Source organism: Octopus sinensis, linkage group LG1, assembly GCF_006345805.1.
Source record: "Octopus sinensis linkage group LG1, ASM634580v1, whole genome shotgun sequence".
NCBI classification, from domain to species: Eukaryota; Metazoa; Mollusca; class Cephalopoda; order Octopoda; family Octopodidae; genus Octopus; species Octopus sinensis.
Genome location: NC_042997.1, coordinates 84,007,511 through 84,032,475, shown reverse-complemented (window position 1 = coordinate 84,032,475; position 24,965 = coordinate 84,007,511). Strand labels below are relative to the sequence as shown.

The 24,965-nt window shown below is 34.1% G+C and overlaps 1 protein-coding gene across 1 annotated transcript in view; it reads left to right on the top strand.

Moving 5' to 3' along the window:
* Positions 1-24,965, top strand: part of LOC115217359 (transmembrane protein 135-like) — a 631,865-nt gene that overhangs the window by 117,530 nt on the left and 489,370 nt on the right. The window contains exon 4 of the mRNA XM_029787031.2: positions 13,735-13,768. Coding sequence (XP_029642891.1) covers positions 13,735-13,768 — 34 coding nt within the window. The remainder of the gene's footprint in view (positions 1-13,734; positions 13,769-24,965) is intronic.

The window sequence follows — 24,965 nt, the reverse complement described above, 5'->3', positions numbered from 1 at the left end:
CAGCTGACGTATTTAATGTTTTGCTGCTCTCTTCAGCACACAGGCCTTAATGTTTCTTTCTGTGTATCATGATTACTCTCAAATAGATCATACCTAGTTCATTTCCTTTTTAGCACCCTCAGATCAGCTGTGTATAGTACTCATCTCTCATTCTGATGCAGCACCACTTTTCTTCCCCAGTCTTCTTATATTGGCAGAAATTAACCTTTTGATGCCAAGCAACACAGTTGTTCCACAGGCTTCTCTGTTTTTATTACTACCTCTCATTCCTTACCATGTTACAGAACATGAACTATCAACTATCTAATACATCTTTTGAAATTTCTGAACAATTTATGGACTGATTTCATGTGTTCCTCTGCTGCTAACTATTTCTCTAGTTCTAGTATATTTAACTCACTAAGTGCTGTAATGTCTATATAAATCTCTCAGTCCCTTTTAGAAAGTAGATACTGTGTCAAAATGCTGGTAGTGAAGTATAAAAATTCTAAATATACAACCATTTTGGAGAAGTAGTGGCTTTACTATTGGTAAGGTACGAACACTAAATTGAAGGTAGCAAGTTTGCTTTTTACTCCTTCCTCTCCATTTAGAGCTGCTACTTCTTTGAACTGATAGATTGCAGCACTGATACTTTGGGCATGTAAGTATGTCTCAAGAAAGAATCACTGGGCAGGATTTATGGGTAAAACCAACTGGCAGAAGACCCAGGGTAGACCATGGACAAGATGAGGTGATGAGACAACCACTGTGTGAAATTAGATGATTTTGCTAGTACAGTATTATGATCATTGGTGTACATTGTGGATTTGGATGTTACTTGTTGAGTTTTACCTGTTGGCAGATTATTTCACCTACCAAGGTAGACTGAATACAGTAGGGTCGACTACACATAGATGTTTACACATATATTTACAAGATATTGATTCCTGGGCATTGATTTCCTAATTAATTCACTAATAAATAAATATTTGATAATCATTAATAAATAATATCACCAAATTCTAAATCACTGCTTGAAGTTTTTTAGCTGCCATGAAATCTTAAAATTGAAAGAAGAAAAAAATCTGAGGAAATTTTTTTGATAAAAAGATAAAATTCAAAAAATGGATATGATTCAAACAGGAAGAATTTTGACAAGGAGTTCATTCTAAAATAAAGCTAAACCCTGTTTCTTGTATATAAAAGTGCTTAGTTCCAGTTTTTAACCCCTATATGTCAGCACTATTTGAACTGCAGTTTCATGTATCTGGGGATTTTGTAATAGCTGTGGACGTCTGTGACTGTGGTTATGTAGATCTACCAAGATTTTCACTGGCTTTTTTGTGTGTGTCCATTGTTTTCATTGAATATACCATATAAAGTTTTTCTTGGTTCCTTATACTATATCAAACAAAGCCAATCTTGAGAATACGCTGTGGTGTTATGTTCTTTGTGTAACTAATTAGTGTTGTGGTCTTTGACATGTTCTGTTGAACTTTAGACCGTTGAAATCTAAACTGTTATTGCAGCTTCTTTCTTTCAGAATCTGAGAATTTGTGTCATGATAATGATGTGGTTGATAACAGAAAATAGATAGTAAGGATTTGAAGATAAAATGAAATGGAGAAAATTGTAATGATGCCAGTAAAAATAGAAAGGTAAAAAGGTGTGGATGAAGAAAATGGTGATAAAAGAGGTGGATAGAAATAGATAAAATATTGGAGATGACATGACAACTACAAGAGACAAAAGAGACACGGAGGTGGTGAATCAAAAAAAGAAAAAGGTAAAAAAGAGCATAGGAAGAATATCCGTAACAGATGAAAATGACATATAAAGATGACTGGTGAAGATGACTGAAGAAGATGATAGATGAAGATCCTTGACAAAGAAGATGAAGACTGATGAAGATAAATGTGACTGACAAAAATTATCATGACTGATGATTAACAAAAGATAACTGGGGAAAAGTTCACTACCAGAAATACTGGTCACTAAAAGAAAAAAGACAAGGGAAAACAAATGAAACAACAAAATATGAGAAAAAGCAGAAGAAGCAGAAAGAATGAAAGAGAAAGAAGTAGTAAAGGCTCAGTAAATGTAATTATAGATTGAGAATTACTCAACCTCAAAATTTATTTAGAGAAGTACTTTACAAAATTAAAAATTTAAAATAGTGTCCTCATTATCAATAAAGTAATACTAGAAGTTGAACTTCAGATATATTTTTTTTTATAAAACCAAAAAAATGTATGTTGTAATAAGTCATCACCATCATAGTAATAATCCTTCTTAACTGCTATCTTCATCATCACCATCAATATTAGCAGCTTTAATACTGTCATTATCTTTTTTAAACATCTGTTCCTTAATATTTTGACTTCAAGCAAATCAACTTTTAGTTGCAACTTGTTTTTTTTCCTGTGAAATTAATAATGTGAAAGTTTAAACATCTATGTTATTTATTCATAGCCATCCCTCCATCCATTCATCTATCTATCTATCTATCTATCTATCTATCTATCTATCTATCTATCTATCTATCTATCTATTTATCTATCTATCTATCTATCTATCTATCTACCTATCTTACTATCTACCTATCTTACTATCTATCTATCTACCTATCTTACTATCTACCTATCTTACTATCTATCTATCTATCTATCTGTCTATCTGTCTATCTATCTATCTATCTATCTATCTTTCTATCTATCTAACTAATCTATCTATATGTGTATATGTGGCTTTCAATCTATTAACAATTTATCTTGCTATATATTTACCTATCTAGCTTTCCATCAGTCTGATATTACATTTTTGTTTTGTTTTTTTTCTTGATCTTGCTATCTTTTTATCTGTCTAATCCATCTTTTTTGTCCATCTACCTAGCAATCCATCCATTCATCCATCTAGCAGTCCAGCTTTCCACCTAGCAGTTTAACAATCTATCTATTTCTGTTTATCCATTCATGCATCCATCTATCTAATTATCTAGTCATATGATATTGATATCATCATTATCATTATTTATTATGAAACAAATCCAACATATAAACTCTGGAAATTTCAGCATCTGTTGGCATTCTGGTATTTCACTTACTGTTGTTAATTCTAAATTGGATATAAATTTTGATTTCTATTTAAAATCAATTGCATTAAAAAAAAATCATCCTTATTTATCATTCGTCAGTTTCCATATTTATGTCAACATAAACTTTCATTATTTTCTTCTTTTTCTCCCCACCCATTTTTAAATTACTCTAATTTTATTTCTCTCTCATTAATTTCACAAGGTGTCTCATTACAAAAGGGAAAAAATAGTTCGTGGTGAGAATTTCTAGAGACAAATATTTTAGGAATAGGCCTTGGCAAAAGTTCTGCTAAAGGTAGTGAAATTCAATAGCTGTGATGGAATGCAGAAGGAAATTGCATGGACCCAGTTATATCTGAGGTTCTCAACAATTTCTTGCCTTTGGATCTCTTTGATTCCTATTTTATTTTACTGGACCACCTTAGCCATTTGGTAATTCCTATTTTTATTCTACTGGACCACCATAGCCATTTGGTGTATATAATAAAATCCTGCTGTATCTTTATAATTAAGCATTATTAGGAGTTGTATAAAAGAAATGTACTGTAAAAGTATAAGCAATCTATTGCACATGAATTTTTAACAACAAAATCTTATATGGACCCTGATTGAGAACCACTGAATTATATCGTTTGGAGTGATACAAATGATATAATTCAGGGAAGTAAAGCATTTTAATAACAATTGAAGAAACAGAGCTAACACAGCTCAATACCAAACATGTAATGAATTCTAAAACCGTGTTTATCAGCTGAAAACCACCATTTATCAAATTCTATGTGGTGCTTAATGTTTATCAATTCTGTAAGGTACCAGAACAGTGCTGCCAAAACTGAAACTTGAATTGTGTTTATATTGGTTTCAAATTTTGGCACAAGGCCAGCAATTTAGGGAGTTGGGCGGGGGCATGTAAGTTAATTACATCGATCCCAGTGCTTCACTGCTACTCAATTTATCTACTCCAAAAAGATAAAAGGCAAAATTGAGCTCTGTGGAATTTGTACTCACTAAAAAGATAAAATATTATGTTGATCTGTGTTGAGAATTTGAACCTAGAATATCAAAACACACTACTAAATAATACAATATGGCATTTTATTTGGCATTCTACTGCACCATTGCCACCATTTATTTATGCATGTCTGTTTTTAATCTTTTACTTGCTTCAATAATTGGACTGCTGCCATGCTGCAGCACCACATTTAGTCAAACAAATCAACACTGATTATTAAGTGGTGGAAGGATGAGCAAACACAACGATACACACAATCACACACACACACACACATTTGCCCAAGGTGCCACATAACAAAACTGAACCAAAGTTCATATGGTTGGGAAGCAAGCTTCTTGACCATAAAGCCAAATAAAGCCACAGGCACATGGCGTAGAGGCTTAAGAGCACAGGCTACTAACTCCAAGATTCCGAGTTTGATTCCAGGCAGTGACCTGAATAATAATAATAACATCGAAAAATACACACACACACACACACGCACACTATAGGTTTTTCTTTCACTTTCTGCCTGCCAGATCTGCTCACAAGGCTTTGGTTGTAGAAGACACTTGCCCAAGGTGCCACATAATGAGACTGAACCAAAGTCCATATAGTTGGGAATCAAGCTTCTTGACCATAAAGCCACAGGCATATGGCGTAGTGATTCCAAGTTCGATTCCAGGCAGTGACCTGAATAATAATAATAATAATGGTAATAATAATAATAACATAGAAAAATACCTTAAAAATGAGAACCCAGGTTTGAAATTTCCCCAAGACACCTGATGAAGGCTAGAGGGTATATCAATTGAAACATTGTTTTAACAACAAAGATGAGGACAAATATCCATCAAATGTAAATAATGTACATAATTCCTCATTTCTATATACAACTGAATTATGATTTCGTTTCCAAATATACCATTTCTTACACTGGCATCAATCACTAATCTGTGATAATGAGACCGAACTCTGTACGTGGTTGGTAATACCACTTCTTTAACAGGCAAAAATGACCTTAAAATATTTATTGTTACTTTATTGTATCCAAAACTACATTAACTAAAGAATCCTTTGCTTTGTAAGACAGTATTTTATGATTTGAGAAGAATTTGGCTGTTCTTTTCAGCAGACCGAATGACTATGCAGATGCTGCCTCATTTGGACTTTTGTACAAAAGTATAATACCTCTGTCTTAGTCTGTATGATACAAAGTACACATCTAGAGAGGCAGCTGTTGTTTTTAACACTATCAACAGCTGTTGCTTTTAACTGTACACAAACGCTATACTTCTTTCTCTCTCTCTCTCTCTCTCATACACATAGAAAGAAGACAGTATACACATACAATATAGTACAAATATTGCGCTATAGTCCATGTCCCTCACGATTTGCCTGCAGACTCACTAGAGGATATGTTACTTTTAGAGTTTATCTGACTGTTCTGTTGTTAACAGCTAGGATCATTACATGATAGTATTTAGATCCCTTCAGAACCTCTCAAATATCCAGGTATCAGAAATATCATACTGCAAACAATCAATGAAAAATGCTATCTTCAACTTACTCAGTAGCTACTTCTTCACTTACTCAGTTTAAATTTCTACAATTTTGCATCTGCACTTTGTCATTTTTTTTTTTTTTACCTCCCTTCGATATCATTGTTTAGCCCCAGGTCAGCCCTGATCAATCAGATCTATGAACAAAGTCTTCACTTGTAACTATCTTGTCTTCTATTCAAATAGGTGTATCTGGGACATATTATCAATATCATAGTAGATTTGTTTGCTACTTCTAGCAGGTTCAGCAACTATTCCCTAATTTATTGTTATTATTGTTGGAAAAAGGCAGTGGAACAGCCAAGTGCAAAGGGTGACATATTAAATGCTTTTCATCATTTCAGGACGATTTTATTCAAATCCTTCTAGAGTTTGTCTCTATTTTTCTGGTGTTGACAATTTATTCCTTTATTCCTTTACTTGCTTCAGTCATTTGACTGCAGCCATGCTGGAGCACCACCTTAAGTCAAAGAAATCAACCCCAGCACTTATTCTTTGTAAGCCTAGTATTTATTCTATCAGTCTCTTTTCTCAAACCACTAAGTTACAGGTATATAAACACACTAGCATCAGTTGTCAAGTGATGGTGGTGGGGACAAACATACACACACACACACACACACACACATATATATATATATATATATATACACACACAACAGGCTTCTTTCAGTTTCTGTCTACCAAATCCATTTTCAAGGCTTTGGTCGGTCCAAGGCTATAGTAGAAGACACTTGCCCATGGTGCCACACAGTGGGACTGAACCTGGAACTATGTGGCTGTGAAGTCAGCTTTTTACCATATAACCATGCCTGTAGCTTCTTACCACATAGCCACGCATGTATTAAGAAAATTTTAAAACTTTATATTAAGTAAATAAAAAATAAAAAAAGAAAGAAATATATGAGTTTGCTGCATCTTCTTATAATTCCTTAATTTCAATTTCAAATTTCCTATCCTGCTTTGTATTATATCAAAATGACTATTTCCCCTGCAATAGCTGTAACCGTTTGCGGGACCTCGTATGTTTGAATAATTCTAGCTGTGAATTCATGAAAATCCATTTTAAACTGTTGATGATAGTCAAGGTCTACGTGTTTATGAACAGATGTCTGTTCCACCACACACAAACAGAATATCACTAAGAAAAGTGAATAAAAACTTTTTTAAAAATACAGCTTGAAATGAATGTCTATTCCTTGAAGAATACATTGGAAAACAACTTGTGAAGTTGTTTGTTGCTAAAACTAAAATTATTGGTTACTATAAAGCATCTTCACAGTAGAATTTCCTGTGAGCAGTTATTATTTTGTATGCAAATGTTAAGAACTTTCTCTCTATTTTCTTGATTCCTAACCTACTTACATTCTATGAAGTAAATTAAAAATAAACAAAAAAACTCACTCCTTGAATTCCTTCCAGACTGCAAATATATGCATCTTTAATGAAATGTCTCACTTATAAAACATTTAATTAATAAGTCATAGGTTATGTTATACTGATGGTTTCTAAAGAGAATGAAATAGTGTTATATAATACATGATTACTAATGACTAGAGATTTTAAGAACTTTCGATTAAGTAAATATCATCATTACCATCATCATCATTGAAAGGGTTAATATCTGTTTTCCATGCTACAATGGGTTAGACAGTTTGACTGGATCTAGTAAGCAGGAGAGCTGCACCAGACTCCATTTGTCTGCTTTGACTTGGTTTCTGCAGCTGGATGCCCTTCCTAATGCTAACTACTTTACAGAGTGTACTGGGTGCCTTTTACATGTCACTGGCACAAGTGCCTCTTGCGTGTCACCAGCATGGGTGATAACAACTAAAAGGATGGAATATGTGAAATATAAAAATTCCTTAATTTCAATTTCAAATTTTCAATCCTACTTCATATTGTGATGAAATGACTATCTTCTTTGTAATAGCTGTAACTGTTAGAGGGACCTCGTGTGTGTGCTGTATGTGTATTCTTTTATTCTTTTACTTGTTTCAGTCATTTGACCATGGCTATGCTGGAGCACCGCCTTTAGTCAAACAAATCGACCCCAGGACTTATTCTTTGTGAGCCTAGTACTTATTCTATTGGTCTATTTTGCTAAACCACTAAGTTACAAGGACGTAAACACACCAACGTCGGTTGTCAAGCGATGGTGGTAGGACAAGCACAGACATACAAATACATCATCATCATCATTTAATATCCACCTTCCATGCTAGCATGCATACATATATATATATATATATATATATATATATACCACGGGCTTCTTTCAGTTTCTGTCTACTAAATCCACTCACAAGGCTTTAATCAGTCCGAGGAAGAAGACACTTGCCATGCAGTGGGACTAAACCTGGAATCATGTGGTTGGGAAGCAAGCTTCTTACCACACAGCCATATTTATTAATATTTAGCAGAAGAAACATACTAACTCAATGTCCGAGAGTTTTGTGCATTATCAGTTTGATAAGTACCAACGAACGAAATTCTCAGACCTTGAGTCACTCCATTACTTCTGCTAAATATCAATAAAAATATACATATACTCATATTTTGAGTTCTGTTTTTCCTGTTTGCACCAACAAACCTATATGTGTGTTTGTGTGTGTAATGTCCTTTTTCTATATGTACATGTATGAGCATAGTGAGAAAGAGAGTATATATAGTGTTGTGTATAAATTTTAATAGTTAAAAACAACAGCTGAAAATATGCATCTTTCTATCTCTCTCTATGTGTACTTTGTATTATACAGACTGAGACAGAGAAATATTTGCGTCAAATGTATGAAAGAAAGAACAAGCCAATAGAGAGAGCAGGATATAGATAGTAAGATGGTACTGTGAGAGAAGGAAGATGAGGGAAATAGTGAAAATTTCCTAATATATGAAAGTATTGCCAGTTTTTGACTGATTTATATTCTTTATCTATCAAACTTCTTTGGCTCTTCGTTTCCTGCAGGACGAAATCATTATTTCCTCTTAGAATTTTCCATTATTATGTAGACATCTGCAAAGAATAATAAACAGAATACAAAAAAAAAAATTAAAATATACAAACCCCACAAAAAAAAAATAGAAAATAAAAAAAACACTGTACAGGACTCGTATCAAAATAGTAATAAATTAGTCAGCGAAATATAGCCAAATAGCAATAACATCAACAGTAACAATAACAACCACAGCAGCAGCAGCAGCAATAGCTGCAGTAAGAATATGAAGAGAGTGAAAAAAATTGATTGCTGTAATGAAAGATTTCTGAACCTTGAGTGTATTAGATTTTTAATGTCAGATGTGTATGTTTGTGTCTAAGCCATTTTATGTATGTATGTCTGTGTGTGTGTTCTTTTATTGAAGGAAGTATGTGTATACATGTTTAAGGATTGTTTTGAGTGTGTTCAAATGATTGAGTTGTTTGTATATCTATAAATATAAATGTGTGTTTGTGTATGTAATATAGTATTTCTTCAAGGTATTTCAGATGGGCATTTTATCTATGTACAGATGTAGTTTTCATCATGAAACATGAAATCTACCAGCCATTTATGAGTTCCAGAGAGAATTGTCACCGTCTTTATAATTATGTCTACAGTTTCAACACTAGCAGGAGTTAAATGAGTCTTTGCAAGGCAGCATTCTACAGCCAGATGTCCTTCCTGCTGGTTCCTTTACTTATGTTTACAAGTGAGCCATTTATTTTCATCCCACTGGCATTCTTCACGTATTAAACCTGACTCAATTACTGAGATACTGGTCATAGTGAAAAATACACAAACATCATTTTACCCAAATGGTGTGCATGAGCAATTACATGGAAGCTAACACACACACATACACACACCTGTATGCACTCATATACACACATGGTGGGCTTCCGTACAGTTTCCACCTACCAAATTTTGCTTAGAAGATATTAATCAGCTTAAGACTGTAGTAGAAGATACCTTGTTTAAAGTGCCATTAAATATATACTGGTTAAGTTGATATGGCTTATGTCCATTCTGAATTGCTGCTGATTAATGTATACATAAAAAGTAGCGGGGACAAGAAAACCAGAAACATGGTCTAAAATCTGTACATATTAACTTTACTAAAGGCACTACAAACTCAAGTATTAGTTTTAAAGGGGTCAGCATATAACTCCACCCATAAAGAGACCGCTTCTTTTCAAAACTAATTCAGATCTATTTAGATATCAACTACTGAAGGAACATGATTTAGTGGTTAGAGTTATTCAGCTCATGATGGTAGGGTCTTGAGTTTGATTCCTGGTGGTGCATTGTGTCCTTGAGTGAGACACTTTATTTCATGTTGCTCCAGTCCACTTAGCTGGCAAAAATGAGTTGTATCTATAATTCAAAGGGCTAGCCTTGTCAAATTGTGTCACACTGAATCTCCTGGAGAACTACATTAAGAGTATATGTGTTTGTGGAGTGTTCAGTGACTTGCATGTTAATTTCACAAGCTGGCTGTTCCATTGATTGGATCAACTGGAATCCTTATTGTCATAAGCAACAGAGTGCTACTTACTTGCTGATATTACAGAATTACTCTTTTACCTGTTTCAGTCATTTGACACTGTGGCCATGCTGGAGCACCGCCTTTAGTCGAGCAAATCGATCCCAGGACTTATTCTTTGTAAGCCTAGTACTTATTCTATCAGTCTCTTTTGCTAAACCGCTAAGTTACGGGGACATAAACACACCACCATCAATTGTCAAGCGATGTTCGGGGGACAAACACAAACAAATAAACACACACACACACTCATGCACACATACATACATATATACACATATATATATATATATATATATATACACAATGGGCTTCTTTCAGTTTCTGTCTACCAAATCCACTCACAAGACTTTGGTCGGCCTGAGGTTATAGTAGAAGACACTTGCCCAAGGTGCCATGCAGTGGGAAGGAACCTAGAACCACATGGTTGGTAAGCAAGGCACATTTCCTCACACAAACCTATGATCAATATAAAGGTTTCTTTATTATTATTATTTCATAGTTTATATGGATGTTAGATTGTTAGCATATTGCACAAGATGTTTTGCAGTATTTATTTCAGCTCTGCAAAGTTGACCTCAATAAGATGTTCAGATCAACTTTGTCTTTCATCCTTTTGTGACCAATAAGATAAAGTACCAGTCATTTACTGTGGCTGTTCTCTACCCTAAAACTTCTAGCCAAGCTAGAAATCCTTATATTTATAAATCTATAGTCTCAAAGCTTTTGATATTAAGGTGCTGTGCTACTGGTCTTGTGACAGTGACTTCAGACCTTATTACAATAAACCACTGTATTGTGCCTTTGTGCAAAGCATATAAATTTGCCAATATGACTCTGTATTTTCTCAGTATAACTTGGTAGAAATAAAATTCCAATTTCCTTCAAATTACACCCTTTCATCTTAAAAACATAAAAGCTCCCAACAGACAACCAATTCATTGACATACAAAAAGATAGGATGTTACAGCTTGATCACCTTTCATCATAGGTTTGCTTAATCAGGACTGACCAGAGATTAAAAGATATCAACAACTCTTCTTGTTCCAGTTTACATGGCAAAACAAATTCTGCTCCTATTTCTTAACTGTGGTTAGAAGTAGCAGTGGGTATCTAGAAATAAAAATATTTTTTTAGTTTAAATGTATATAAAAAAAATAAAAAAATTACCCCTCTAATGTTAGCATGATAAAAAAAATTCTGTGAAACTAAAAAAAAAATGCTTTTACATATATTTAAGCTATTCACTTGTATGCTAGTCACAAAGTCTGTGATTAAATTAATGATTCTGTGCAGAAATGGAATTTTACATAAGGTTACATAAATTGTCTTTCAGTTTTTAAACTGATTAGAATTCAGCCAGGTTTTACAAAATATATAAATAAATAAAACCACTTTTTTTTTTACTCCAAGTTTGTTGTGGGGGTATTGGAAAGACACGGTTGCCAGTAAGTTCTTGACAGCAGGCTTTACTGGGCAAAACCATATCTGCTGAATGTGGATTAACTCTGTAGAATTTATGACACTTGATGGAAAAACTTTCAAGCTCTAAAACATATTGACTCATAATTGATCGTTTGCAACTATAAATACAATGTAAAAAAAGAAAAAAAGAAAAAGAAAAATGACAGCCAAAAACAAGAAGTAGATTTATAATAACTTTCTAGCTTCACCCACTCTTCAAATGATAAATATTACTGCTTGCATCATTCTCATAAATTCCTACACCATCGCTGTTTCAGCATTGCTGTTGTTGACAATATCAGCTCCATTATGTACATCCCCACCATTCTCATCATCATAACTAACACTACCCATCAACATCTCCATTATTATTGTTGTCATTGTTATCATCATCATTATCATCACCATCGTCATCTGTTTCTTTATTATCACCACTACTTCAACTACCTTCATCATTCTGCATCATCATTGTTATCTTTACACTCTCCTATCATGAATTGTACTACCATTAAACTACTACTATTCCTATCATCATCATCATCATCTCTACCATCATCACCACCTCTATCACAGAACCTGCTATTATCTTCTTTACTATCACATAAACACTACCATTATGTTCTTCATCATTATCCTCATATGTCACATTTATCATCAGAAGTCCATTTAGCATCCTGGCATCCATTCTCTGTGTTTCTTCTCTTCTCACTTTTTGTTTTTGTGTCTTGTTTTTGTGTCTTATATCATCACCTAAATTGAAATAGTGTAATCAAAATTCTCATGGAAAGACAATTTTAAAAAAAAAGTATTTAATTTTGTTTCCAAGAGGTCAACTCTACATAAGTTGTTACACTACTGGTTCACATCTGTTTAAGTTCACATTTGTTGCAAGAATTTCATGATATTTCTTTTTGTCGTTTCATGTGACTCTGTGTTTGTATACATTGGTCAACCTTTTGCTGTCAAATGTTTTGTCTTAATTCATAGAATATATATTCATTCTTTAAACAAAAACTCATTAATATAAACTATAATTTTTTAGTGCTATGTCTTTGGTTATGTAATAAAACTGTCTACCTGTCTTACTGTTTGTCAATTATATTCTGTACCTTTCTGAAAAATGCAAGACAGCTCAACAGCTTAATTTAGTAAAATGTCTTATAATAGCCAATAATTTTAATTTTAGCTACAAACAACTTTACTCACCATTTTCTGGTGTATTCTTTGCAGAGTAGACATTTGTTTCAATCTGTATTTTTTAATTTTTTTCATATATTCTGTATATATTATATTATGAGGGGGTGCTGAAAAGTTCTTGGCTTTAAGGGTATTGTGAAAGGCCTAGTTAGAGGCTCAACCTTCTAAGTTCTTTTACTGGGCTTAGAAAATCTGAAGGACCACTGCAATAAGCATGTGTATCTGAGAGAAGAAAATTGTAATTAATTGATCCTCCTGTATTTTCTTTTAGCCAAAGCCAGGAACTTTTCTGCACCCCCTCATATACTGATATTTGATCATTTGTGTGGTGGAGCAGACATCTGTTCATAAGCACATATGTCTTGACCATCATCAGCAGTTTAAAATGAATTTTCATGAATTCATAGCTAGAATTTTTCAGACACATGACCCCTTTAACAGTTACTGCTGCCATAGGAGAGTGAATCATTTCATCATTACCTTAGACAACCTGAAGATATACACTTACTTCTAAAGTAGGTTATACCTATGGTTCATAGTTTGATTCATTTCATTTCACAAAACAGGTTTATTCATATTCCTTAAAATATTCAATGTAGTTATAGATGTAAAGAAGTAAGATACGCATGATTTTTTTTTTTTAAGCTTCAAGTACCCCTTTGCCTATTAGAGGACCCATCTAGCTTGTCCTACTACCATTTGATTATTGCAAATTACTGATTTAATGTATTGTCTTGGTGGCAAGTCATATTTTAAGCTACTCAGTGAAATAGTAGACTGACTCAGTATATAGATTTTTATAGTGGTTGCTTATATATTTTAATTTTCCCCCTCCAGAATCAATCTGAGAATTTATTAATTCTGCATTTCCATTTTTATTATCTGTTTAATTAACATTTTTTAAATTTATTTTTATCCAGACGTGGTCTCTTAGCGCTCTATGTGACTAACTTGGTGAGTAAAACATCCATCTATTCATTATTAAGGAATAATGAAAAGTTATTTTGAGATTTAGAAAAGATTAAATTTCTAATTATTGTCTGAAATAAAAGAATAAAAAAAAAAAAGTAAATGTCCATTTAACTTTGACCTAGCATCCATTTGTTAAAAATTATTGTGAAATAGCATGTAAGAAGATAACTTGTTATTGTTGCTATTGTTGATGAGTAATTTTCCACTACAAAATTGGTTTTTCATATTATCTGATTAAACTAGTCTCTTCAAAACTTGAAGCTCCATTTGCATTTTAATAATTCTATAATTGCAAGGTGACAAAACAGTTGCTAATTCTGATGCATTCCTGCTGCTCATAACAATAAAGCCATACCCTGGTCTCTTCTGCAAGCATGAAAACATGCTTGAAAACATCATTTCTCAAACTTGTCAAATGGATTGCCCAGAAAATATTCTTGTTTCTTCTTACTCCTTTATACATGCCTAGAGTTTGTACAAAGAAGGATTTAATATGAGCACTATTATTTCATGAAACACCTTTAACCCTTTCGTTACTGTATTTATGTTGAGACGCTCTGTGTTTCATTCAATTAATTTTAAATATAACAAAGAATTTAGTAAAATAACTTAGTTATCATTAAGCTAGTGTTAGGAATATAAACTGTGACTAAGGTTTGGTGGAAGATTTTAATTTGAAACTCATGAAAACAAGACATTTGTACTACAGAGCCAGAGCCGGCTTCAGCCGGGTTGGTAACGAAAGGGTTAAACTATAGGCTATCTCAGACCTAAACTAATGAATCCTAAAACATACTCATCACTGTGTTTTAGACTGTTTTACCTTATATATTATTAAACTGTTAGTTGTCTTGATATTAATTCCAATCACCCTTCAACAGGATGCAGTAGTGGCATGGTTGCTGTGATTGATTATTATTGATTTGTAGAGGAAAACTGAAAAGAAGCCTGTTGTGTTTTTGAGTGTGAAAGTGTTTGTTTCTCTTAGTCTTGACATCACATGATTGTTGCAAAAGAATGGTTTTCATTTCCTATATTCTGTGGAAACGCCTGGCCATGGGAAAATATTAACTTGCTGAGAAACTAGTGAAGGCTGATGACAAAAAGGACATTCTGCCATAGAAAATCTGCTTAAATAAGCTCTTTCCAAATCATGCAAGCATGAAAACATAGACATTAAATGGTAATGATGATGATGTCAGGGTCATTTACTTGCATATTTGTTTATTTATTTATTTAATTTATTTTATTTGGTTAATTATTTTTAGTTTTGTCCCAATTTAAAATTTTTGTAAACCAGGTTGGGAAGTATTTATATCTGTTTTGTTTGAAACCATTGAATGATAGATGTGTAACAGATGAGACACTTGATTTATGCTGTTGTTCAAGCTCCTTCACTATTAATGAATTTCATCGTATATTTTTTAATATTAGAGCTGCCATCCAGTTGTGCAACCTTCTATAAATCACACCATATCAGCTTATAATAAAAAAACGTGGGGAGGAAGGACATTTGGAAAAATGTAATTCTAGATATACAAGATGGTCATGACTGGAACCATTTCATTGTAGGTCTGCTTGATCAGAATTGATCTGGAGCTAAATTCTAACAGCCACTGTCACAATAGTGCCATGTATTAAAGTCAGTGTAAGTGATGTTAATAAACTATCCAATTTATAATTGCCAATATAAAAACCACTAATATTATTATTGTGATTATTACTTTGATGGATGTCACGATAATATTCTGTATCTGATCTGAAATTCTACTAATCTTTTTCAAATCTGGCAAATAAAAAGTAGTGGTAAGATAAAAGGATAAAGGCCAGCAAGTTGTTAGGGCTAGAATATAATTGTAATAATTCTTTCCAATTTTAGCACAAGGCCAGCAATTTTAAGAGAGGGTGTAAGTCAAATTACATTGACCTTAGTGTTCAACTGGTACTTATTTTATCAATCCTGAAAAGTTGAAAGTGAAATTTGAACCCAAGACATAAAGAGCTGGAGGAAGTGCTGCTAATGATTCTGTCAGCTCACCACCTTAATAATAATAATAAAGGGACCTTTTGAGTGGGATGGGCTACTCAACCAGAAGAAAATTCTAACTGGGCCCCACCTGCAAGGTCATGCGCTGTTTATCTTGACATGAGATCACCATGTCGCGCATATATGGTTGTGATGCATGTGCCTGGTGTACCCTTATCAGATGGGTAGTCGTGATGGGTATACTGGGCTTCATATATTTTACCCCAGTGTCACTTTGATGGCATGCACTGCTCTCTCACTCAATAATAATAATAATAATAATGATAATCCTTTCTACTATTGACACCAGGTCTGATTTTTTTAGTGGAGGGGCTGTTCAATTGCATTGACCCCAGTGTTCAGCAGATACTTATTTTGTTGACCCTGTTGGGATGAAAGCCAAGGTCGACCTCAATAGAATTTGAACTCAGAGACAGACAAAATGCTTAGCAGCATTTTGTTCAGCATGCTGACAATCCTGCCAGTGCACTGACTTAATCATAATAATAATAATAATAATAATAGTTTCAAATTTTGGCACAAGGCTGTCAGGTTTGGCAGCAGAAGTCTATTACTTCAACTCCAGCACTCAACTGGTATTTATTCTATTGAACTCTGAAAGGATGAAAGACGAAGTCAATCATGGCAGAATTTGAAATCAGAACTTAGAGACAGACATGGTGCTGTGAAGTATTTTGTCCGGTATGCTGATGATTCTGCCAATAAGAACAACAGCAACAAGAACTTAAATAGAAAATAAGGAAAATTTGTAAATGAAGTCAAATAAAAAGAATTCTGATAAAAAAATGTTGAAAGAGCAAGTCAGAGAGGAGTATTACAAAGGTGAAGAAGAGATGAAGAATAAGGTACAGTTACTTAAAGATGCTTCTAAATAAAGAAGTTGTAAGTGTAAAGATGAATACTGAGTGGTGAACAATTTGAATAATTTTAGTCAGTTCTACTATATGTGAGAACTGCAAACCTTTCCTTACAGTCAAGAAACTGTGATGAAAATCTTTTACTTGCTTCAGTCATTGGCTGCGGCCATTCTGGGATACTGTCTTTAAGGGTTTTAGTCGAACAAATTGCCTGCAGCACTAATACATGCACACTTTTGTGAAGGCATGTGGCTCAGCTGGTTAGAATGTCAGGCTTATAATCATGAGGTTGTGAGTTCAATTCCTGGACCAGGCTGTGTGTTGTTTTCTTGAGCAAGACCCTTTATTTCCCGTCACTCTAGTTCACTCAGCTTTAGAAATGAGTTGCGATGTCACTGGATAACATCAGTGGCATGGATAGGGGAGACCAGTATGTATGGATGACAGCTGTCCTTCCACAAGAAAACTTTGTCCAAACTTGTGTCTCTAAGGGTAACTTTCTAGGTGCAATCCTTTGGTCATTTATGACTGACAGGGGTCTTTTTTTCTACTTATTATATTGGTTTCTTTTTCTGAACTGCTAAGTTAAAAGGATTTGGAGAAACAAGCACAAAGGCACACTACACATAGTTAAATATATACTTATATACATGTGTACACACACACACACACACATACAAATCCACTCACAAGACTTTGGTCAGCCTGGGGATATAGTTGAAAACACTTGTCTAAGGTGCCATACAGTGCGACTGTACTTGGAACCATGTAGTTGGATTCAAACTTCTTACTACGCTTTCATATATACAAACATATATATATGTATATATATATATATCTGTCTGTATGAGTTAGAGGTTAAGTAACCATCTAAGGGATATTAATAGATATAATTGAATGTTTACAGGCTGATGTTTGTCAATTATTTATCCTCTCCATTTTCTTATTTGCCTTATGTATATAGCTTATTGTGCAGCTCTGAAAGTATCCAAAAGATAAGTTTTCTTATTTTCCATATTTTTACAGTAGCTTTTACATATTCTATATGCATCTAGCATTGCAGGGAATTCTCTTCACCAATTATTGGCTGAGTTCAAAATAGATTTTAGGACTTACCAACAGCAATGATGCTACCAAGGAATGTCCAAGTTCTTTTAACCTGTAGTGTGACAGGTTTAATTTCTCTCTCCAGTTATTCTATGCAGCCATCAAGTCAAACTGAGATCTGCTGTAAACACATCAGCCATGCAGTATCTATTATGCTTTACTATTTGCTGGTGATTTGTTCTGCATTTTCTGCTTTGGTCTTTCTCTTTCATGCCTCAGCCATATATATTCATGATAAAGCAGTAAAATATTCTCTGCTTTTTTTCTGCAGCTCACAAATCCCAGCTCAGCTATCCTTTGTAAGTTGAATGCCAGCTTGGTAGGATATCATTGATTTAGCCAGAAACCCTCAGCACTCTGCATCTGCTGGAAAAACTGAACCCTGTTGTTCTCATTCCTTATACATTTCATTAAATCCTTCATATATTTGGCACTTCTTTCATATACTTCCACCCATGTTGCTCTCCCAAGGCACCATTAACTAAAGAAGCAGAACATTTTCTCAAATCAGACCATGCGATAAGGTTAAGTTTGTTGTTCCATTATTGCAAATCTTCCGAATCCACCTGTAACTATCAGACTTTTGCACCATAAAAATGAAGATAACAAAAAAATGTTTATTTGAGTATGTATGTCTGTGTGTATTTGTGTGTCTGTGTATAGTTGTTTTATAGTGTGTGTGTGTGTGTGTGTATATATTTGTATTCATTTTAAATGTACATATATTATCACGTAAAGATATGTACATGCAAAAGGGGGAAAGATTGTGCATATAAACTCAGATATGCAAACTGTAAACATAGAAATTTAAAAAAAAGGAAGAAAGCTTTTTCAGCATAAGCCTCTTTTCTCCAAGTAAAAATTTCCTCTGTTTACCTTCGTTTTTGCTGTAAAAATTTATTTTCTTTCTTTAGGTAATGAATCATATCACATTGAAAAGTTGGATGTTTTGTTCCAGATTGATTTATTTATGTCAAATTTTTTTTTTATTTTGCTTTCAGCACTTTTGTACTTCTTTTATTATCGTAGATATTATTCCATATTTTGGTATATTTCCATTGTTATCACACACACATAAAATACATATACATGATTAAATATGTATGCATATGTGTGTGAGAGTATGTCCATATTATATCTATATATATAAAAGTGACTAGGAGTACTAGTTAGTACCTGCAGTGGCGGATCTACCATAAAACTAATGATGCTTAAACTTAAGCTGTTTTTGCTGGTGTGGAGAAGCATAAAAAATAAAAGTACAAATGACGCACAGATAATTCGCTTTACTTGAATTACTTTGGAAACTTCAGCCCTGCCCTCCCATTGTCAAATATGCTTACTACTACATCAGCATGGTAGAGATAAGAATTCTTATTTTCACACCAAATGCCTCCTATTTTTGGACTTACAACTTGTTCAGAAGCAAAACAGTTTTTCTACTTCAAAAATTGTTTGAATATTACCTTGTACAAAATGAACAATTCTTCATTTATGACTATATATTAAGTTGTGGACCTTTATCTTGATCAATCTCTGTCTTGCTGTGGCTAATGAAAATATTACCCCAAGTTTTTTTCACAGAGGTTTAGGCTCCAAGAGGACAGCAATGTCTTCAAGAAAGTACTTAAGTGCATATCAGAAACACTGACTCAAGGAAAAGCAATCTAATAAAATTTCTAATTGTCAATAAAATAACTATCAAACTATTTTACAATGTCAGGTAAAAGTTTGTCATCACCTGCAACTGAAACAAGCCATGCAAGCACCAGTGAAGTCAATGATAGTGTGCAAACCACGAGTGCTCTGTTTAACAATAATTAACCTACTGTTGACACTTTTGGTGCAGATGATGATCAAGGTGATCAAGAACTTTGAGAAAAGAGAGAGCAGAAACAAGAAACAGAAAGCAAATTTAGTGATTTCAAAGAATACAGTGACCTGGCAAACTGGTCCGTAGCAATTGGTAATGATTTCATACAAAACTGTTTAATGCAAGACATCAATTTTTTCAAAATAAAAAACCAGATAATGTATATACTGAATCCAACAAGATTTACAAACAGCAAAATCGCAGTTTTTCAAACAAGTATTTTGAAAAAGATTGGAAAATTGTCAGACTGTGATGAGATCATGGTTAGTTTACTCAAAGAGCAAACTGTTTTCTAACTGGCCTATATCACTTAGAATGGGTAGGTTTTCTGATTGGATGAATACACTCAGAACTCTGGAAAATCATGACAGCATGGAACATAATTGTGATGTTGAGCTGGCTAACATGAAAGTCAAACAAAAACACTGCAGATCAGCAACATGAGGAACAGTTGAGAAAACATGTGCAGTACTAAGAAGAGTTGTAGCAGATAAGATTTTTAAGTGAAAGAGATTTAGCATTTAGAGGTCATGAGGAAAAGTGGGGTTCTCCAAACGATGGAAATTTCATGGGGGCCATTCAGCTTAATGTGGAGTTTGACCCATTTTTACATGAACGTTTAGAGAAATGTAAAAATGAAAAAGTAAATATTACTTACCTATCCAAATCTGTATATGAAGAATTGATAGAAGTCATTGGAAAACATGTGAAAGATAAAGTGGTGAATCAGATCAACAGCCTCGACATCAAATACTACTCAGTTATTGTTGACACTACACATGTTGACCAGCTGGTAAAGCTGGTATGAGTGTGATTCGATACTGTTATAATGGAAAACCCTGTGAGAGATTTTTAGCATTTTTGTTTATAGAAAACATTCATCCACACCCTTGTTCCACAAAATAACAATTTCTGGAGGAGCATAAGCTTTCACTTGAAAATATCTGTTGTCAGTCATACAATAATGCATCCAACATGAAGGGCACGGAGAAAGGACTGCAAGCACTTTTTAAAAACATTAACAAGTATGCAGACTATGTACTATGTGGAAGCCATTCACTCAACCTTGTTTGGTAAAAGGCAGTGTCCGCTGTACCTGAAGTTGTTGGCTAGTTTGGCATCTTGCAACAGCTATATGTTTTCTTTCCTGAATCTTCTCGAAGACAGGATGATTTTGAACATACAGAGCAAACTAGCCTTTTCTCTAAAGAGCTTAAATGTAACTAGATGGGTTGCACACTATGAAGCAGAATGGGCAATTAAAAATGGATAAAGGGATATCTTACAAACTCTCAAACATATGTTTGAAGACTCAGAAGAGAAGCCTGAATGTAAGCGAGATGCAAAGACTCACGTCACAACTCCACCATTTTGGCTATCAGGGCTTCAAGCTGGAGTTCCTTGCAAAGGCATGAAAATTCTTTGACCCTTGTTAGATTTTATCCTACTGTTGCTGGCTGTAAAGGGGCCCGCATAATATTTTAAGCTTCAGGGGCCCAATATTGTAGATCCATCACTGACCACCAGCATTGCTAGAAATACAAGTCAAACAAGCTCTTAGCCATGGGAACACACTTATCTTACGACTGACAAGGGAGGCAACATCCAGAGCATAGCCAGATCCCCAGTGATTTCGCATTTGATTAATGCTTGTCAGTGGCTCTCAGCTGCCTAGGGTTAAGATAGCTTGCCTTGTTTATTTATGAGTTACTGTAGAAATCTCACAATGATTTCATAAATGGTTAAAGTGAAAATTATAAATAATAAAGGTGGGTTATTTGCAATTTACAACCAAAAATCAGAGCTATAGACATCACTAAAGTGACTTAAGGAGCCTGCCTCCCTTGTCAGTCATAAGATAAGTGCATTCCCATGGCTAAGAGTTGTTTTGACTCATATTTCTAGCAATCCCACCAGATAGAGAGAAGTTGAATGTATCAACCCCAGTACTTATTTTTTAAAGCCTGATGCTCATTCTATCAGTCTCTTTTGCTGAACTGCTAAATTATGGGGACATAAACACACCAGCACCAGTTGTCAAGTGGTGGTGATGGTGAGGGACAAACACAAACACACACACTAACACACACACACACACACACACACGACAGGCTTCTTTCAGTTTCCATCTACCAAATTCACTCACAAGGCCTTGATCAGCCTGGGACTATAGTAGAAGACTCTTGCCCAAAGTACCATGCAATGGGACTGAACCTGGAACCATGTGGTTAGGAAGCAAGCTTCTTGCCACACAACTGTGCCCCTGAACCTATGATATATTCCAGGACTTTAAATTAGATCATATGATTCATCAGGAGCTGAACTGTGAGTTTTCAGCAAACGCAGCCATCTCAAGAAAGTGACTGCTTTTCATCTAATGTTTAAGCTCTATTGTTGATACTGCAGCCATTTCACTCATAAACTTCAATATTTAAATATCATATTATGTCTTAACAATATACCATAGAATTAGCATTATGAATAGAGAGTATGAACGTTGTTGTTGATATTACAAACATTTTTATTGAATTATAAAGTTAGAGATAAAATATTGCTGCCTGACAGCCTAAGATGTAATATTTGTGTACTGTAGCTTACTATTTTAAGTGGTTCCAATATTACTATACTTCAGGTGATTGGTTTTAAGTAGTTATTGTTTTATTATTGTTATTGTATTTTGTTTTATTTTTTTTTTAAATCTCAAAGCTGCAACTTATTCCATCCAATATACCAATATTTTCATATTCCCATGCTGGCTATTTGAATTGTTCCATTTATATCAAAAATAAAACCTTACATCAGGCACCAAACAGAGGTGCAACTATTTCTATTTTGCTGCTGATGATGATAACTTATATGTAGAGAATGCCTACAGCTATAAATATCAACATTTTTAGATGAAATTAACTCAAGATGTATGAGAAAATTTCAGCCATATTTGATTTATTCAAATTTTCCTCTAACTCTAGTGTCCTTATGCAACTGACAGCTATCATTATTATTTTCTGCCTGCTATACATATAGGCATTCCCTTATATTAGGGAATGCCTATATTACAATATTACATTGTGTTCTTGAAAAATTTTAGTGTATGTGGGTGGGTGCATGTGTGGATATGTGGTAACAAGTTTCCCAACCACATGGTTTTTGGTTCAGTCCCACTGTGTGACACCTTAAGCTTGAGCAAGTGTCTTCTTCTGTAACCCTGGAGCAACTGAAGTCTTGTAAGTGAACTTAATAGACAGAAACTGAAAGAAGCCTGTTGTGTGTGTGTGACAGGAAGAGGGAAGAGAGGGTCACACTGGCACTGGGTCTGGCACTTTATTTATTGAATCTGAACTCCATAAGAATGAAAAGTAAAGTTGGTTCCATCAAGAAAGTTGGAATAAAAATATCAATACATTCTATCAAAAAATTCAAGAGCTCTGCCAATCAACCTGCTTATCTGTGCGTGTATGTGTGTGTGTGTATACACACATATAATGTAATACTTTACATACACACCCCTACATACATAAAGGTACACATATCGACACACACACACACATTTATGTGTGTGTGTATATTTGCATGTGTGTGTGTGAGCATGAGTTTACTTATATGTAAAGCAAGGCATTTATTACTCTTCTCCTTTGAGTCTGCCTAGCTTAAGATCAACTACCACCTCTATTTCATGACTCACAAACCAATTACTGGTCACTAAATCCTATCCAGATCCCATCCTTCTGGTTTATTTCATGAAAAGAAGCATTCAATATGGTAGCCTAACTTATCCCTAAAAAGACAGGATGGATGGTCGCATCTGGGTTTCCTTTGATCATGCATCAGCTTAGTCATGGATTGACTGGTCTGAACATCAACAACATGACTAAGCATTAACAAATGCACCCTTCCATTAAAAAAAGAAATAGCCATAGAGGTATGTATACAAGAAGCTTTTATGATTGGTTAAAGAGGCAATATTGATGCAAAAGTGATGTGGTTGATTTGGCTATATTTAAAATATATAAATTCTAAAACTAATACAAAGACAGTATTCATCAAAAATTTCAAAGAAATAGTCAAAAATTTATTATAAATGCACTTAAAACACAATTTCTGGTCCCCCATTAAATGTAATTGTAGCTCCATTAATGTAAAAAGGAGTAAAGACCCCTTCGGTCATGAGTGACTATGGGTTTGCACCTAGAAAGTTACCCTCCAAGCCACAAGTCCAAGCAATGTTGTTTATGGGAGACCAGCAGCTGCTCATGCATACCAGTCTCCCCTCTCCATGCCACTGATTTTATCCAAAGGAAAGGCAAAAGGCCAATACAGTTTGGCACCAGTGATGTCGTAACTCATTTCTGCAGCTGAGTGAACTGGAGCAATGTGGAATAAAGTGTCCAGGAATCAAACTCACTACCTCATGATTGTGAGCCCAATGCTCTAACTGCTATGTGCCTTATGATTAGTTAAGGAGGCAATATTGATGCAAAAGTGATATGGTTCATTTGGCTGCATTTAATAATAATAATAATAATAATATATATATATATATATATATATCTTATTATAAAAGGCAGATTTTATCTGCCTCCCTTTGTCAGTTATAGAAATCTACAATATAGGATTTCTTCAATTACAATTTACCTAGCATTTTTAAGAGTAGAAGGCATCGGGTTTTGCCAGGTCCAGTTTTTAAAATTTAAACTCCAATTAAGCAAAATTTACAGAAAACTCACATTCTGGTGTGTATGTCAAATGCTTTTCTTAGTCTGGTTTACAGCACACGCAAACGCACACACAGAGTGTGCAACGAATAAAGTGAAACTAGATGTAATATTTGTTTCTGTCTATCACGCTGATAGATACATGAGTAAAATGTATGGCAAGCTAACAGATAAGAGTGAGTGAAAATGTTCTTGGAAGAGAGTAAATAGCGACAGAGTGATTTGAGGAAGACGAAACTGAAAGTATGAAACAGTGTTTATGTATAAACAGACGACTTATATAAACCCTTTCGTTACCAAACCGCCCGAATTTACCTATTCATATTTAAATGAGAATATCAGAGTAAATCTCTTTAGTACATTCGTGAAAACACGTATTATACTTCGTAAACACTTCAAATACAGTTTTGTACAAAAATCGAAGTGTAATTTTAATTCCGTGAATTATGGGAGATTTTTTTCCGAAATTTGTTCCTATTGTGTTTTCAAAATTTGTAATTCTGACAAAAAATGGATACGAATTTCATTATATCAAGCAGCGAGTCAGAATTCAAAGGATTTTCTACTGAAGACCTTCATAAAT